The sequence below is a fragment of the Lycium barbarum genome, chromosome 10, assembly GCF_019175385.1.
Source record: "Lycium barbarum isolate Lr01 chromosome 10, ASM1917538v2, whole genome shotgun sequence".
Classification (NCBI taxonomy): Eukaryota; Viridiplantae; Streptophyta; class Magnoliopsida; order Solanales; family Solanaceae; genus Lycium; species Lycium barbarum.
Genome location: NC_083346.1, coordinates 40,884,157 through 40,903,456, shown reverse-complemented (window position 1 = coordinate 40,903,456; position 19,300 = coordinate 40,884,157). Strand labels below are relative to the sequence as shown.

The 19,300-nt window shown below is 35.7% G+C and overlaps 1 protein-coding gene across 1 annotated transcript; it reads left to right on the top strand.

Moving 5' to 3' along the window:
- Positions 1–6,817: 6,817 nt before the first annotated feature.
- LOC132615778 (LOB domain-containing protein 1-like) lies at positions 6,818–8,187 on the top strand. Its single transcript, XM_060330375.1, has 2 exons — positions 6,818–7,189; positions 7,431–8,187. Exons 1-2 carry the CDS (start codon positions 6,920–6,922, stop codon positions 7,761–7,763), a joined length of 603 nt encoding a protein of 200 aa, XP_060186358.1. The 5' UTR covers positions 6,818–6,919; the 3' UTR covers positions 7,764–8,187.
- The last annotated feature ends 11,113 nt before the right edge of the window (positions 8,188–19,300 follow it).

Sequence of the window (19,300 nt, the reverse complement as noted above, 5' to 3'; positions counted from 1 at the left end):
CAAAATGAAAAGATAACAACGGATAAATCGAGCCACCGATTTCTTGATGCATCCATTTCCCGTTACTCTGATAAAACTACGGTCCGGAAAGTGTGGGGACTATCTGTATACGGTAAAAACCAGATGAATGTTAAACCGGTAAGACCAGAGACCGAAGGAAGAGAGGGAAGAACATTATTTGGTTCGGTTTCTCCATAGCCGAGTTGATCGTGGCCGTTGGTCCGTTTGATCGTGGCCGTTAGTCCGTTTGATCGTGGTCGTTGGTCCGGGAGATCCGTTACGCGATTTCCACGTGTCGGTACCGTCCTACCATGTTCAACTGCCAATCGTACGGGTGTCAGACCATACGGCCAACCTAATCCATTTCAGAGTTTTTTCTTTATTTTTTAGGGTCTCATGTTGTATGAAGCCCATGGGGCAATACTATAAATAGGGGTCATTGCCCCACTTTTGGGGGGTTGGCTTCCTCAGATCAAGAACATTTTGTACTAGAAAATATATTCAAATCTCTCTCTCAATATCGGATTTTGGTCCGGATTCATTATATTCATCTCTTAGATTTGTTCAATCAAGTAATACTCATATATTAATAGAGACGTAAATCTATAGCGAATCTCTGATCATTATTACTTCCTTCATATCATATCCATACATATCTTTTTCCCACCAAATAGATTGAGGCTTAATCACATATCCTATACCTACTCACAAATTTAATTGATTGTCTAAATTTGGGGTAAACAATAGGTTAACAGAACCTTACGTATTTCTTGTTTTGAGATGTTTAAGCTTTGTGTTGGAGTTTACATGGTAATGTTCTATTCATAATTGATATGTGAAAGCTAATATAATACCCAAGATGGATTATTATAACAATCAATCAACGACGCCTTAATACTAGACCAGTTGAGTCTGTGTTTGGTATATATGCTTAGCAATTTTCTCATTTGGGCAAAATGATTGGGAAAACATTTTTCTTAAGGAAAGCAGCAGTTTCTTTAAATAAACATGTGCATGCAATATGTGTGTGAATAATCGTATAGATATGCAAACGTTAGAGGAGTAAAAGTCGTATATATTGGGTATAAGGGAAATGGTCACCATTCTCGTTCTACACGAGCTGAAGACCTTTGTTCATGGCTAATATTAATTTCTTTTTTCTTTTTTTTTCTGCCTAATATTAATAAAGGAGTCGTTTTCAGAAAAGGTAATTAGCAAGTCATCTAGATAAGTTAGTAAATGGTAGTAGTTTTTTTTTTTTTCTTTAATTGTGGTCAATGGGAAGGTCCCACTGACTATTTTATTACTAAGTAAATAGTAGTTGAAAGACTGGCGGTGTGTCTAATTTCTGAAGACGTGGCTTTTTTTTTTTTTTGAAAAGTTGTTAATTATTCAATCTGCAGTTCGTGACATTTAGCATTTATTTTCCAAATTATTGGTCGTGCAAATAATTTAGTTGGGTGAATATTAATGTTGTAGTACTAATCAATGTCCTACCACTGATTAAGGAATATATTATGTCTTTTCGTCATATTTTGTAAAACCGGCCTTTCCCAAATTAGAACGTAAGAAAGAAAAACAAACTTAAAAACAATAGTAATAAAGCAGCTGTATATACTACAATATTCCCTTGGGCCAATTTTACTTGTTGTCCTTACTAAAAATAAATAGTTTAAGAAAGTTGTCATTTTAAAAAATCAAGGTATAATTAATTATTAGTTTCTGCTTTTATCCATACTCAATAAATGTGGAGAGAGATTAATATGAAGAAAAAAATAGTACTAATAAATGATATTAAATTATAAATAAGAATAATTTAGTCAAATTACTATTTTAGTTAATATTTTCTTAATTAGGGGGTGAAAAAAAAATGACAAGTAAAATGGATCGGAGGGAATACCAATTTAGTAAAACGTTGGTGAGCTCTAATAAATTCATTATCCTCTACATATTTATATCCTATATATACCGCCTAACCAAATATTCTAAACATACTTATCACTCAGAGGAAATAAAAACTGGAAATAGTGGGTTGAGTCGACAAATGGAATAAGACCCATAGGAAAATAAATCCCTGGCTATACACAAAATCTAGTTCTTTTTCTAATGTAATAAGGATTAGAATTTGGAACTCCTAATGGTGTTTATAGTTTGGTTTTAAAGGATAGTAATATTATAGATAATTAACCATTGTCAATAAATTCGTCCCTGCTAGCAATACGTGGTGGTTTCATGCCATAACGCCTACTACCTCAATCTAACTTCTTACTTTTGATTAGAAATTTAGGTATATATACTCTCTAGAATACTAGTCTGGCTTTGTTGAATTACTTAATTTATTCTGATTAAATAGCAATACTATCGAATATTAGGTAGTTAATAAACCTTCAGATTTAGTTTTTCTTTTTCTAATGTGACTTGTAGGAAGAGCAAATATGATACATAAGGTCTGAAAGCAAATATAGTTAAGCTGTCAAAAATAAGTGAAATAATCAAGTTTATTAGTAGAATAGACAAAGATGATAGATAACGAGATCCATCACCTTTTAGCATTTTGACCTTAGATAGTCCACCTTTCCGACTATGTTTTTGAGAGTTTAATTTCTTCTTCCTTATTCTTTGGCCAGTACTTATCCTAATATAAGTTGTTCAAACTCAAATACAGTTTTCTTGTTTAAACATTTAATTCATATATATACACGGATAATAGAAAGAATTTTACACTCCTAATGTATTATTATCACTTATAACATGTTCTTTACTGTAATCTTAGGTCGCAATTAAATTTCAAATTAATATAAATATTTTACCTTTTATGAAATAATCGTAACTTGAAACATTTAATTTTCATATTATCCGCACAAAAGTTAAACATAAAAACGAATACATCTTAGGCATATCTCAATCTTTTACTTTAAGCTACTATCAGTCAATTACCTCGTGAATGTTTGGTCCATAATTAATGCTTCTAAGTATGTATATATAATATAAAGCTAGGCATAGATAAGGTGATGTGTCACCTCTCTATGGCCATCATTTGTATTTAGTAATTTTTACTTGGCATAACTTATTATGTTACATATTTATAGAACATAACTATACTTTTTAATAATTAAGTTTAGTTGCTATAATATTATATTTTTACAACTTATAGCTACCACTTTTTTACCAATTAACTTACCACTCCCCACACCCCTATTTTTTAGCTGCACACTTTCTCTCTCCCCCCTTTTCCTAAATATACACGTTTCTAAGTCTCCATCTCCCCTAATTTCGTGCTTTTCAAATCAGTTTCTGATTTCTTTCACTTCCTTTTTTTACTCTGTATTAACTGCTCATTAATTTCAACCTTTTACCCTCAAAATTCAACTCTATTTCCTAAAATATGTAAGATTCTCTGTTATTTTTGCGTTTTAAACGACGAATATATATTTGAATTCATCTGTTGAAATATCGAATTCAAGTTGAGTTCATAATTGAGGTAACAACGTTTTCACTGCAACTTTTTTATTTTTCTGAAATTTTGAAAAATATAGTCAAAATATATGAAAAATATATCTGAAATATAGTCAACAGAAACCAGAATAACTAATATTGAACATATTAATCAAAATATAATTAAAAAATATAGCCAAAATATAGTCATAATTGAGTTCATAATTAAGGTAGCAATGTTTTCACTACAATTTTTTTTTTTCTGAAATTTTTCTAAATATAGTCAAAATATATGAAAAATATATCTTAAATATAGTCAACAGAAACCAGAATAAGTAATATTGAACATAATAATCAAAATACAATTAAAAATATAGCCAAAATATATATGAAAAACAACTAAAAATTTCAGAAAAAAATAAAATAAAAAAAGTTGCAATTACACGGTTAAACGTGTAATTCAGTTGATGAACAAATCAAGCTTTGCATGATTTATAGAACATTAAAAAGAGAATTTTTTTAGTTATATTTTGGGAAAAAATATGAAGAGAGTTTTTGAATTCAAATTTTATGTGAATGATTAGATGTTGAATGAGATATGTGATTAGATATGGAAGAGAATGAGATTTGCGTGATTTATGAAACATTAAAAACAAATTTCTGTTTAGTTTTGAAAAAGATTTTTTCCCCTTAAATAGAGGCATTATTTGCTCAACAGTTCCGTGTATTTAGTCTATATTTTGGCTATATTTATGCGACGCGTCCAGGACCTAAATATAGGAAAAATCAGTTACGAATTGTAAATAATGAACTTGTAGTTATAACTTGTTAGAAGCAGCTAAAAGGTAGCTATTTGTGAAAATTTTACTTGTATTTATCTTTTTTTGAATGTTTTTGAATTTTTTTCTATTTTACCTTTATTTTCCTAATAATCAAATATTGCATCAAATGTTAGTTATGTATATGTTTAATGGTTATCATACTGAAACGTTTCATTAAATTACATTTTAAAAGTGCTCTTAACTAACCTATAAATGAGTGATGTAAATAACCTGTATGTGGGTGGTTGATTTACCTCCTCTCCACTGTGTAAGTTATGCATATTCCAAATTAAACGTGCTTTAATAACCTGTAATTAAATGGGTGGTTCCATCTTCTATGTAGGTCTCTACATATTCCAAATAACCATATTATAAATAGAGGCTAAGAATGAATTAGTTTTTTCTACATCCTTGCAAGCATTTGCTGCATTTTGCATTTTCTGTTTATGCCATTATTTACGCTTAGCTTCGCAAGGATGATTACAAGATAGTATCTGTTCTTTTTGTTTTCTCAATTCATAACAATTTTTCCTTCTTGACAAGTTTTATTTTCTTGATCTTAATTCATTTATCTTCCTTAATTTCAGTTATCTAACTATTTGACTTTTCATATGGCGTTAGTAATAGACTAATAGTATTGTAAATTTTTAGGTGAAGGTGTTGTTTGACGCAAATACTCCCTCCTCCCCAATTTAGTTGGTGATGGTCGGATTTCGAGAATTAAACGAGTTTATCTTTGACCTTATTCTCTTGAATGCCTTTTAAATTATAAATTATTGTGAGTTGAGTACCTTTTACATAGTTTTTAAATATATAAATTTTATTCCGAAAATTTTAAGATTTTATGTCCGAATTTACTATCACAATTAAGAATTTTGATTCTAAAAGTTAGAATTATGACACATAAATTGAGGCAGTGAAAGTACTATTTTGAATGATGAGTATAAAAGGCTGACGAAGCTTATCTAAATTTTGAATGTTCATCTAAAAATCAAGTTACATAAGGTATATGTTTTTACCGTGTGTTTTACTCCACAGTGCAATATATCCATAGTTGTTCTAATGTTTATTTTGACTCATGTTTGCTTGTAATTTTTCTAGGGAAATAAAGGAAAACGAGTCCTAAGATAAGTTATTCAGTTAGGAGAGAAAAGTCTTTTCATCGAGAATGATTCATTGCGGCGGTTTTTATGGACCTCTGCGAGAAAATTCACTTGAATATAGATTCCTATTTTCTATTATTAGCACATTAGCAGTAACATTTCTAATCCTTTCAAATTAACATTAATAGTCCAATTGATACGACATATTTTGGCATTTTCTTAAAGTTAAAGATTTCTTTTATGCTCAAAATCCGAGTATTGTGCATATATCTATTTTGAATGAGGCTTGCAAGCAACTGCTATTGTACATATCTCTGAATGAGTACTTGAATTGGATTTAATTTAAAATTTAATTAAAAAACGTTCATAGTCCACTTGGTGCGAGGCATTTGACGTTTTGTTGAAGGTTAAAGATTTTTCTGCACTCGAAATTCAAATATTGTACATATATATTTTTTAAATTAAGCCCGCAAGCAACTGATATTATACATACATTTATAATGCTCATACATATATCTATAAATGAGCATTTGAGTTGAATTTTATTTATCAACCAAATATTTGAAATTATTGCACACAAATTGTAGGTTAGTTGTATGTGGAGTTGTGGATATATACTTTACTTGGCAAAAAAAAAATGTATATATGAAATTTGACGACATGAGTGAATATAACCAACAATAAGATCGTTGTTTTGTTTTCTGATGTTTTTAGTTTTGTTAGTTTTTATTTGAATTTTAAAATTAGTTATCTTTAGTAGAAAATCCGGTAATAAATAAATACAGTTCATCTAAACTCCAACTCCAATAAAAATATCACCTTTTTTATTTAATCAATGTACTAAAATTAAAATTGATCCATTTTATCTCAACTAACTTAATAAAATTATTATTTTAAAAATTATTAATATTTTTATAGCCGCGCGAACATTTTCACTAGTTTTATACTATTCATAAAGTTTGATACGTGTCCTAATTTACACTTTTAATCTTTACTGCATGGAAGAAAATTTATGGAGTTTGGTTCTTTGCCAACTTTGTAAAGCCTACTTTGTAAAGCTAAAAGCTTCCCAAAGATAAATTTTCGTTATCTCAAAATATTTTTCTCTATTTTATGACTTTAGGTAGTATTCTGTCCATAAGAATTTATGTGAAAATATTTGATTGAGCACGAAATTTAAAAAAAAAAATTGAAATTTATAGTCTGTAATAAGAAATTTCTATGACCATAAATCATTTTAATAAAGGTAAGTGTGACCTGGTGATGTAATTCTATACATATACATACATATTTTCCAATTTTTTCTTCGTCAAGAACTTATGTTACTACCCCCATTATTATGGTAGAAAAAATTCATCCTATGATGACGTAATTAAGTAGGCCAATTACGTAGAGAGACGTCATTAAGTATTCCCTGGATTCTTTTTCGTCTGTCTCCCTATATATATCATTGCTGCGTGTACTCTGCTATATCACAACTCTTAACGCGCTCCACAATAGTCACAGTTTGGACACGAGACATTTCACATTTGGCAGTCCCAATTCTCCCCACAGCCCACCATGGATTGCATTGATAAAACCACAATTAGTACACAAACTACATATTCCCACTCTAGTGATTCTGCTGGTGGATCTCCGAGAAGTATATTGGCTGCTCCTCCGTCACCTCCACCACAGGTGATTCTGACGCCGTGCGCAGCCTGCAAAATTCTTCGTCGGAGATGCGTGGATAAATGTGTGTTGGCACCATACTTTCCCCCTACTGAACCCCTTAAGTTCACTATTGCTCATAGAGTCTTTGGAGCTAGCAACATCATCAAATTGCTACAGGTACGTACCCTCTTTCTTCATTTTCACTACTAATCATATTCAAATGCAAATATAGATACTCTCTTTCTCTCAATTTATGTAATACACTTTCTTTTTAATTCTAAATAATTTAACTTAAAACTTCCTTTTTTACCTTTAATGAAATGAATTACAATCGCACAAGCTAGTGTACTAATTTTATCAATTAATTAGCATTAGCTGTCCAACACGAGCTCTCAAATTTATTCATTTTTGGTTATAGGAGCTTCCAGAGGATCAAAGAGCAGATACAGTGAATTGCATGGTATACGAGGCAAATGCAAGGATCAGAGATCCAGTATACGGTTGTGCCGGTGCAATTTTCCAGCTGCAGAAGCAAATAAGTGAGCTTCAAGCACACCTTGCAAAGGCTCAAGTAGAGATCTTACATATGCAGAACCAGAACACCAATTTGGTGGCATTAATTTGCGCGGAAATGACACACAATCAAGAAAACGATAGCAGTATTGTGTTTCCTGATCATCAACAAGCTTATGGAAATTCCACCACTTTTCCGGAAGACGACAATGTATATGCAGCTTGGGAACCACTTTGAACATGATTAAAAAAAAAATGGAATACTTCTATAGAATTAGTTTACGATATAGCTCCATCCCCCAATAAAAGGGAATAAATGAATGACATGACATCTTCTGAAAAAATAAATATTTCCCAAAAAAAAGGGAGGGGGGGGGGGGGGGTAGAGAGATAGAGAGGAATAGGTCTTTGACGAGATCAGATGTACGTGAAGAGATTCTCTATCGGGACTTCTAATTTAATTGTATCACTGAGAGTTTCCACACAATTGATTTGAGTTTAATTTTCATGGTCATTGTTTTTCCTTACCATCATGCTATAAGAAAATTTAAAATAAAAAAATAGAAGACTCTCTACTTCCTTTTTGAAAAAAGAATAGTGAAACATGACATCACTTTATAAATTTCTTGAAAATTACTTTTTCATTTTATGCCAAAGTTTAATTTTTCACCCAAGGTCATGTTAGCATCTCAACCGATTGTATTCACTGTACAAATCCCCATTGAAGAGATAATTTCAAGTTTGAGAAAGAAGGGACATAATTCTAATCATTCCAAAATATCTGTACACCTATTTTTATAGACATGGATCACCGGGTCAAAAATTGAACTACCTACACCAACACATGGATTTCAGTCATTGGCTAACCACACATCAACTAAACTAAGAGGATCAGTGGTCTTCTGGCAGAGAAAAAATGGTAAGTGGAAAAATGACAGCGACGAAGGTGCGAGAGAGATCGTCTAGATGGGTGATTTTTGTGTCTTCCTTTCGGCAAGCATCATGGAGCGAGAAATGGTGGTGGAATAACTATGGTCGACACGTGGGTCAGAATAAATTATTTTGGTGATGATCTATTTAGAGGAATATTAAGGGATGGCGGTTGAGCAAATGGCGGAAAACTGCGAACTTTTGGCAATGTTCAGCTGCAAATTTAGATCATTTCGCATGGTTCCAGAATAAATCTTATTGTACCATTTTCCTATTAAAAAAGGCCAACATGTTGATGAAAAGCTTTTGTCGTTTGTCCACAAGAACAATTCTAGTTTATTTTTACAACAACATGGATAGATCTGATCCCAACTATTAATGGCTGCAAAACTGTGATCTTTTTTTTTTCAACACGACTAACGTGGGGGTTTAATTCTTTTTATGTGTCATGAAATTTTTTTTTTATAATGGGTCGGTGAGATTAGAAACGAAAACCTTTATCAGAAAAGCATATTTCTATTTACTTATTTATATGTCTTCAACGAGAAATTTACTGGACTTACCCCACATAATGTTATATAATTCTAAGGTTCGAAAATACCTTGACATAAACCCAAAAGGTTATTCGGTACACCCTAGGCTGATCCAGAAAAAGTAAGCAAGGGGGTGGTAGAGTGCAGTGGAAACGCATATTTTCTGAAAGTGAAAGATCCAGCAGAGGAAAGGAAACTGCAACATAAAAGTCGTTACTTTATCAAGAAAACCATTGCTCTTAACAAAGTCTAGATTGTCATGTTATTTCCAAACCATTCTGTTTTTTGTCCCTCTTGTTCCCACTAATTACATCTCATTAAAATAGTGCCAAGATATCTTGATTATTTTAGTGGTGGAGCTTACCCTTTACATCGTTTCTCTCAATTTTATTATTCTTTTTCTTTTCTTTGAAGGTTGCGGGTTGCAAAATTAAAAGTAAAATTTTGACAAAAATCCTAATCAACGTCGTAATACAGAGTCCGTCTACCATTCCACGTCATGCATTAAAAGTTTCTGTAGAATTATTTATTTTAATTATTATATTGTGTAATTGCATATGGTTAGTCAAAATAATACTATACTTTTGATTACTTTTGTGCTAATGAGATTGTTGTTGGGACGTATGGACCACGCAGGCGAACTATTGTTATCTATATATAGAGAGTAATACGTAAATCATGCTTGAGTATATCTATAGAAATAATAGATCTATTTCATATTCATAATATGTCAAATAACACTAGGAATAAATTATCTAAGTAAATTATGAAACGTACGTTAAATAAAAATAAAAATACTATAAATGCACTAGGAATAAACAATCTGTTGTCAATGCGAACGAATGCAACTTGATTAAATCTTCCGAACAAAAAAAGGAAATTAAGGAAGTTCTGAAATATGACTTTGCCCACGCCCCCCCCCCCCCCCCCCACCCCCAACCCCCCGATATTGTAAGACAGTAGTAATTAACAACCTAGAATAATAGCCTGTTTGCCCAAGCTTCTAAAATCAGCTTATTTTAAAAAAGTATTTTTCTTAAAGTACTTTTGGCGAAAAACAGTTTGTGTTTGGCCAATTAATTTAAAAAACACTTTTGAGCAGCAATTAGTGTTTGGCCAAGCTTTTAAAAAATGCTTTTATGTGCATTTTTCTCAAAAATACTTTTCAAAAAAGTGTCTTTGAGCAAACGCTATTTTTTTAAACTTCTGAAAAACTGCTTCTGCCACTCTCCAGAAGCACTTATTTTCTCTCAAAAGCTTGGTCAAACATTTCACTTTTTTTCAAATAAACACTTATTGAAAAAATAAGTAATTTTAGAGAAAAAATAAGTAATTTTGGGAAAAAAATAAACTTGGCCAATCAGACTATAAATGATAAAGTCTATATGCTAATTGCTACGACAAGAATGGATTGGACTAGAATCACAAAGTAGGCTTTCCTTATTCTAGTTCGATGAAAGAATTAAAAGGAAAAAAAGAGTTTGAATATATGGTTAGAATTTCATAACTCATAAGTTGGGATATGTATGAGTTGGGGCAGGTGCTAGTAGTGCTATACAACCAACTATATCTGACAGCCATTTGCAGTATCAATCCATGAACTATTTTCTACCGACCAATATTTCTACGTCCATTATCCTTTCTATATTATTCTATTTATTTATTTTAGGTCTTTGACGTCTCATAAGTACATTGTTATGTGGAATGTCTTCTGCATTCATGTGCATAGTGCCGCGTCTTTTCCACTTATAAATGGCCAAAGTCACCCCTGAACTTATCCTGATTTTTCATTTAGACCCCCAACTGAAACGTTGATCATCTGAACCCCCGAACAAAAGATAAACTGTGTCATTTAAACCCCTCGTGTCAGCTGGGCACACGCATGAAGCTCACTGCTTTAAATAGAGCGTGAGAGACCAATTTTTTTTTTTTTTTTTAAAAAAAATTTAATCATTAAAAATTAATTTTAACAAAAACTCTATTTAAATAATTTAAAAAAATTGAAAAACCCAACCCATCCTCTCCGATAGCCCACTTCACCGCCGCTGCCTCCTCCGTCGCCACCACCGCTTTCTTTTTTAAAATTTTTTAATTATTAAAAATTAATTTTAACAAAAACTCTATTGAAAAATCTATTTAAATAATTAAAAAAAATTGAAAAATTCAACCATCCTCTCCGATAGCCCACTTCACCGCCGCCACTGCCTCCTCCACAGCGGTCATGCCCAATTGGCAAGGATCGATTCAGCGGTAGGGTGACCACTTTAGCGGTACCACTGCCGCAGTGCTGATGCCGCCAAAGCGGGCACCAGACACTAGAAACTTTCTCAAGTTTCACACTTCAATTCGAATTTCTGACTAATTCTCGAGGCCATCTGCTCACAAACCACATGCACATACACACATAAAAACACTCTACGAACGCGCTCATAGCCTCAAAATTCTTAACGGAGGTCTCGTTGACCGAGTCAACCCCCGATACCTCAATTCTAACTTCCCAACCCAAGTCCAAAAATGCATCCGAGTGCATTGGGGACCGAACCAGATATACACACAACTTCCATTCGGACCTCTCAGAATTGACGGACTTTCGAAAAAGGTCTGTTTACCCAAAAGTCAACTTTGAGTCAACTCTTTTTCACTTTAAGCCCAAATTTCACAAAAGGCCACCCAAATCAAATCTAAACACCTTGGAAAACGTGTCAACGGTCCCCTCAGGTCAAAAGTGAGCTAACCAAGCTCCGGAAAGGGTCAAAAGTATCAGAAATGCAATAACGACCAAACCGGTCGTTACGTCTGTAAAGATTCTCTGAGTCTATATTGCAATTCAAATATGATTAAGCCTTTTGATGTTGGTTTTTCTGATCCACCTGGGCTCCTTCTAGGTCCTGGGCTCATTTTAGATTTTTTTTCTGCTGTGTCGGGGTGGGGATCAATAAACCTGAAATAGTCGCAGCCACCATATTCCTTAAACAAACAACATTCAATTAGAGGTTTTTATACTGAACCACATAAAAAACACATACTTTGGGAATTAAAAATTCACAGTTCCAATTGCACAATTAAAGAATCTGCGACCTGGATTCTTTATGGTGCTTGATTTCTTCAAGATAGTGTATTCACCTCAGAAACAAATGTGGGGATCTTGCATTTGATATGTTTCGGATAGCTAAGACATTTTGGGTGTTTTGATCAAGAAAAAAGATAATTGAGGAGTTTGATCAAGAAAATGGACTATGGAAGTGTTTGATCAAGAAAAGAGACAATGGATGAGTTTGAATTTTGGGTCATTTTTATATAGGGATGGGTGTATTGTGACCGTTGCAATTTTTTTTATATATATTATTACCGTTGTAAAACATATGTGATTGGCTCAGTTGAAATAAAGCCAAGTGTTTTGGGTCAATTATAAACCAAACTGATAATAAACCTGTCACGCCCCAAAACCCACCCTAGACGTGACCGGCATCCGACATCATGAACAACACCGGAAGAACCTAGAAGATGCACAATAACACTTGAACCCGCCAGGTTCAATAATCACCTCCAACAGTTTATAAAATAAATTGTTACAAGTCATGATGTAAGAATAAAATCAGCGAAAGTCTTTAATATCATAAAACTTAATCAAAGCGTATCACATGCCCAAGAGTTAAACAACTCGACAACTACCCACAATCTGACAACTGTCTATGGAGCCTCTAAGATAATAAAGACTGTCTAAAGACATTGGGTCGCAGCCTGAAACTAAAATACGAAAAGTAAGATAGAATGGTGCCCCACGAACAATCATGTGGGCTCGCCGAATAGTCTCGAAAGCAGCAAGTTCTCTTAAGTCGTAGGCGTATCACGAACCTGCTCCTCAATGATACCTAACATACCATAAAAAACAACAATGGTATACCTGAGTACTGGGTACTCAGTGAGTGTCTAAGGGGCAATAGTTAACAAAACATGATATAATGAATAAAATAAATAAAATGATATCAATGAAAATAAGAGTTCAAACCCAGGAATGAAGTAAGTTAGCAACATTAAAGAGTCATCAGAGAATCCAACAACAGAGGACACATTAACTTAACTCCCTACCATTTATCATGCCACGTATTTCACTTACGAATTCAATATCACCATAAGCCACTCACAGGCAACAAAATAACAATCACTCAATACTCCGTCTAAGAAGACACGGGGGCTAATCGTCCTCTGGACTAGCACAACAACAGATGCACCGGGCGACATACCTCGGAGGTCAATCGTACTCTGGACTGACACAGCAATAGATACTCTGGGCTAGGAAGCAACGGAGGTCAATTGTCTTCTGTACTGACACAGCAATAGATACTCCGGGCTAGGAAGAAACGGAGGTCAATCGTTCTCTGGACTGACACAGCAATACTCGTATCGATACGTTAGGATCCATAACGGCTAATCGTCCTCTGGATCAGCACAGCTTGCCCATACAGGCCCAAACACCAACAAAATACAAATCATGGCATATTACTGAATCATCAATCATGGCTTAGAGCCGAATCTCACTTTGTTATTATAATGTTTAAATAGTATCAAGTATTATTTCTTTATTTTATTTTATTTTATTTATTTATGACTTTTTTAGACAAATATCAGTGGTTTAAGGACCATTACGTGTGCTTAAACTCCTTGGATAGTGTGTCTAATGGATGGAGACTCTCACATGATGTAGTAAACTGATATTATAATGTTTACATAGTATCATGTCTTTTTATTTATTTATGCCTTTTTCTAGATTTGGGGATTTGGAGTTCATTTTTTTTTGTTTGGGGGTTGGGGGGGGGGGGGGGGGGCGGTGGGGGTTCTATTGGACTTGTGAAAATTTAGGAGGCTTCTCATTCCAACAATCGCCTTTATTACTATGGTTTATAACCAACCGCAATGGTCTATCATAGTTTATGACGATCAGTTATTATCGATTATAGTGGTTTATTTTTAGTTTGGTTTATAATCGACCCAGAACACTTGACTTTATTTCGACTGACCAAGCACAATAAATCCAGAGAGGACATAAATGAAACACAACACAATAAATATGTAAGAAACCATGGATTTCATTTCAGTGCAACCCCCAAACAAAAACAGCAAAAATACCCAAAAGCTTCCATCTACAACTTTCACAAATGAAAGCTTTGCAAAAATCTTTCACGAAAATGAAAATATACATAAAGGATAAAGCTAAAAGACTAAACAACTAAACTAGGGGGCTGCAGGGGGGTGATCAGGGCATCGGGATCAACATTGTTCGTCTCCAACAGAAAACATCGAAATAGTGTGATCCTGCGGAGAAACCTCTCATGCCTCTCTCTGTCCTTTCCAAGCCTCTAAAGAGTCTTTCAAAGTCGTTGCAGAGCAAAAGAATATTAGGTGATGGAGTTTGAAAAGCTTGGTGCCTAGCAACGCTGTAACAACCCGCTAAGTCGTTATCAGGGTGACTTAGTATACTAGACCTCCGTTTGGAAGTCTGAGGCCGTGGGTGAGTTCGTGGAGTGTTTTTATATATATGTGCAAGTTTAGTTTGAGTCTTTAGGACCTCATATTGGTGTTGCAATTTTTAGGTGAAAACTGGTGGAAAAACCCGAGCTACTAGTTAAAATGGACCACTGCAGCGGTTGTGGGAGCGCTGTAGCGAGTCCATCGTAGTGGGTGGGGGACCGCCGCCGTGGGGTGGAGGAATTAATGAGGTCTGCCATAGTAGGATAATTCCCACTATAACGAGAAGTAGACCGCTGCAGTGGTCGACTGGAGGTAGAATCAACGTTTTATATTCTTATTTCCAAACTCATTCCCCACATAACTCCAAAACAGTTTCCAAGAACACTTGTGGCGATTTTCTAAGGCTAGGGCTAACATACTTTTGAAAGGTAAGTCTCAACCCTTTACTTTGTTCATTCTATCATCTTATTAAGTTTCATGATTAATTTAAGGTTCATTAATGGTGAATGAAAGGAATAAAGCCCTAGAACTTAAGAAACCCTTGAATAATGAATGAGCTAGTGATTTTATTGTTGTTTATTCATCTAAGGTTATAGATGATCATTTCCTAGGGTGGAAATTCAAGTTCTAATGGATGAGAATGATGTATTGAGACTTAGAGTTTCATAAAGATGGTTACTTTAGCATAAAAACTTCTTGTAAAAGGGTTGAATTGATTAGAAACCCATGAATGGGAATAGTATGATGGTTGGGATTGACTTTATGATGAATTCACACTTAGTGATAGTTCACAAATTTGGAAAGAGTAGAAATAAGTGGGTTTCCCTTTTCAATTTGTGTGTTGTTTAATTAGATGATTTGAATATTAATGCAGCGCTATATTTCTAGACTTTGAACGCTCCGAGGCGCTGTGAAAAGGAAAGGCTCACGTGGAATAGCTTCTATTGTTCCGGTTCTGCGTCGAGGTAGGTTACACTCTACTTGAGTTAGACTTTGATTAGTTGATTGTATATGTTATGAAATTGATAGAAGAAGCATGATTAGGGCTTCAGACATAAAGTGTGGTTGGAAATTCCTACGTTTGTTATTGATTGATTAATTATGTGATGAACTATTATGATATGAAAAAGAAGGAGTTAAAGAATACTCTTCTTGTTGACTTGGAGTAATCCCTTATTCATGCTATTGATGAATTGATTCTTGAGTCTTGATATAACTTGTGACATGGTGACTTATGTTCCTTGATATTGATTTATTGACTGTTCACATTCCCTATTGATTGTTGGGACGGAAATACATTGAAATGAGAAAGAACATATAAATATGAAAAGACACATTTGGCAGGGGGTGAGAATGTGACCTAGTTATAGGCTCGTGATCTAAGGTCAGTTTCGGAGCGAGTGGTACATGGACACCATGGGTCCCCTGCAGGTCATGGCTATTTGGGTAAACAATACCATTTAGCATGTGTGTACGGATATGTGACAGAGTTGAGATAATTCGTGAGTTACGGTTGTGTTGGTAATGACATGGGTTGAGTTACTCTTATTGATTGTTATTTGTGTGGGCTTATCTTATTTGGGTGTTGGATGGTTCTTGTTGATGATTTCGTAGGGTTATGTGTTGTTGTGCCTATTTGTCTATTCTATTGATTTTATGAATGATACTAATCTTCGTCAGCCTATGATATCTACCGGTACATAATGTTTGTACTGATACTACCTTGCTGCATTCTTTTGAGTGCAAATTGTGATCCAACGACATCTACTAGATTTTATATTTAGCGTGAGGCCAGTTTCGACAGATATGAGGGTGTGCTCCTATCCATGCCAGGCCGCCTGAAGATCTTCTCTTATTGATGTCTATTTCCATTCCAGACATTACTTATGTTATTTCAGACAATTGCTATTTCCTTAGACAGTTTATGTTTTAGAGTCCTTGTACAATAACTTTCGAATTTTGGGATTGTAATAGTTAGACTTCTATAATTGCTATTTATTTATGGCATGACTAGACGTTTTGGTGATTATTTTATCTGTTATATTCTTGACTTGTCTAAAAGTGGTTAAGTAATTAGTAATCATTTGGATGTTTGGTTAAATAGATGGTTCGCCCACTAAGGAAAAATAGTGTGGGTGTCACTCACGGCTACTTAGATTGTGACAAAGTTGGTATCAGAGCTCTAGGTTCGTCGATCTCATTGTACAAGGACATGTCCAGTAAAGTCTTGCGGATCAGTACGAAGACGTCTGTACTTATCTTCAAGAGGCTATGGGACACTAGGAAAATTCAAATTCTTTCTTTCGTGCTATTTGATTCCAATTGGTATCTGGATGATTCAAAATTGGTATTTGACTGTTCTTTCTATTTTCTCACAGATGGTGAGGACTCGTGCAGTGGCAGCAATAACTAATGAGGTACCGGGCCAGCCTCTAGGGCCGCAGCTTGCGGTGAAGGGCAGGCCGCTAGGGCCGCAATTCATGGTGGAGGCCAGGCTAGGGGTCGTGGCCTGGCAAAGGCAGGGAAGCAGCAGCACCAGCCAGGGGTGGGGCTCCTACAGCTGGTTAGGCCCCCGCCGAGTCCCGTGAGCCTTAGGTAATTCCAGATGAGGCAGCAGAGTTTGCAGTAGCACCAGCTCAGCCAGATATTATAGCTCCTCTAGTATTATCCGAAGTTATGGTTCTAGTGTTGAACCTGCTGAATGGGTTGACAGCGGCAGGTGTGTTACCAGCTGTCCCAGGTGCTCAGGGTGCCAGAGTGGGTGATCCAGCTCCAGGCGGATTTCGTGCTCTGGGGTTATAGCATGCTACAGCTATGGCTCATCGTTTGGATGAGGGTCCAAGACTGGAGTATTTCCTAGACCAGTGGGAGGTCCGGTGTTGATCGGGGATAAGCATGATTTGTTCTAGAGGTTCACTAAGATAAAACCTCCAGAGTTCTTTGGCATTAAGGTTGAGGAGGCTTATGAGTTCATTATGGACTGTCATGAGAGGCTCCATAAGATGGGGGAAGTGGAGAAGTATGGTGTTAAGTTTGTGACCTTCTAGCTCTTGGGTGATGCCAAGTTATGGTGGAGGGCTTTTGTAGAGTGCAGGCCAGCGGATCACCTCCGTTGACATGGACTCAGTTTTACCAGGTGTTCTTAGACAAAAATGTTCCTCATACCTTGAGGAACCGGAGGTGTGATGAGTTTAGTAATATTGAGCAGGGTAATTTGTCTATGGCTGCTTATGAAGCTCGATTCCATTCGTTGTCTCGCTATGCCCTCCAGCTTGTGCCTATGGAAGAAGAGAAGGTTAAGCGATTCATGAAAGAGTTGAACACTGCTCTTCAGTTGTCCGCTCTTCAGCTTGTAGCAACAGGTGCTTCCTTCCAGGAAGTGATGGATCATGTCAGGACCATCAAGGGTTTTAGGCAGGATGGTTATAACAAGTACACGGAGAAGAAGGCTCGGAAGGGTGGCAGTTTTAGTGGCTGTTTCTCTAAAGGATAGAGTCTCCAGGTCTATTCGGGATGCCCTGTTCAGTCAACCATGTCGGCTTCAGTTGAAGGCCCATCAGGGACTAGTCAGTACTGTTTCGATCAACCAGGGGGTTCGCGGGACAGAGCTCCAGATTATGCTGGTTATTCGGCTTCATCAGCTTCTGTTCAGCGTCCGACGCTAGACCACAGATGCTTTGATTGTGGTGAGATGGGGCATTTCAAGAGAAATTATCCCAGACTTAGGCAAGGTGGCTAGGGTACTCAGTTTCAAGCTCCTAGAGCTCTAGTATCAGGTAGAGGGGGAGGATCTTATGGTGGTAATCGTGCTCAGTCTAGGCGTGGCGGTCACACGGCTGGTAGAGGTGTCACCCAGTCTAATAGAGGCAAGTTTTAGTATGGTAGAGGTGGACATTAGCCCAATAGGGGCGGAGCTCAGACAGGGCAAGTTGATCGCAATGGTTCGCAGGCTACTGGCGGACGGGTTCATTGTTATGCCTTTCCTGGCAGGACAGAGGCTGAGAGCTCAGATGCAGTCATTACAAGTAACATCTCAGTCTGTCACCAGATGGCTTCTATATTGTTTGACCAGGGTTCTACATTTTCTTATGTGTCTACATATTGCTCTATGGGTCTTGATATGGTCTGTGATTTACTTGATGTCCGTATTCATGTATCTACTCCAGTTGGAGACTCTGTGGTTGTAGATAGAGTTTTTTGATCTTGTACTGTCACACTTATGAGGTATGGCACCTGGGTTGATTTAGTGATACTAGACATGATAGATTTTGATGTCATCTTAGGTATGAGTTGGTTAGCTCCTTATCATGCAATTCTGGACTGTCATATCAAGACAGTCACCTTAGTTATGCCCAGGGTGCCTAGGCTTGAGTGGAAGGGTAACCTTAGTCCCTCCCCAAAGAAAATTATTTCCTTTATTCATGCAAAGAAGCTAGTGGATAGGGGGAGCTTGGCTTATTTGGCACATATTTGTGATACCAGTGTTAATGGTCTATCTCTTGAGTCAGTTCCTGTGGTATGTGAGTTTACGGAGGCGTTTCCCAACAGATTTTCTAGGCATACCACCAGATTGTGACATTAATTAATGCATTGACTTAGAGCCAGGGACCTGCCCTATTTTTTTTCCACTATATCGGATCGCACCAGCGGAGTTGAGGGAATTAAAAGAACAATTTCAGGATCTTCTTAGTAAGGACTTCATTCATCCGAGTGTCTCCCCGTGAGGTGCTCCTGTGCTGTTGGTGAAAAAGAAAGATGGGACTATGCAGATGTGCATTGATTACCGCCAGTTAAATAAAGTCACCATCCGAAATAAATACCCTATGCCTTGTATTGATGATTT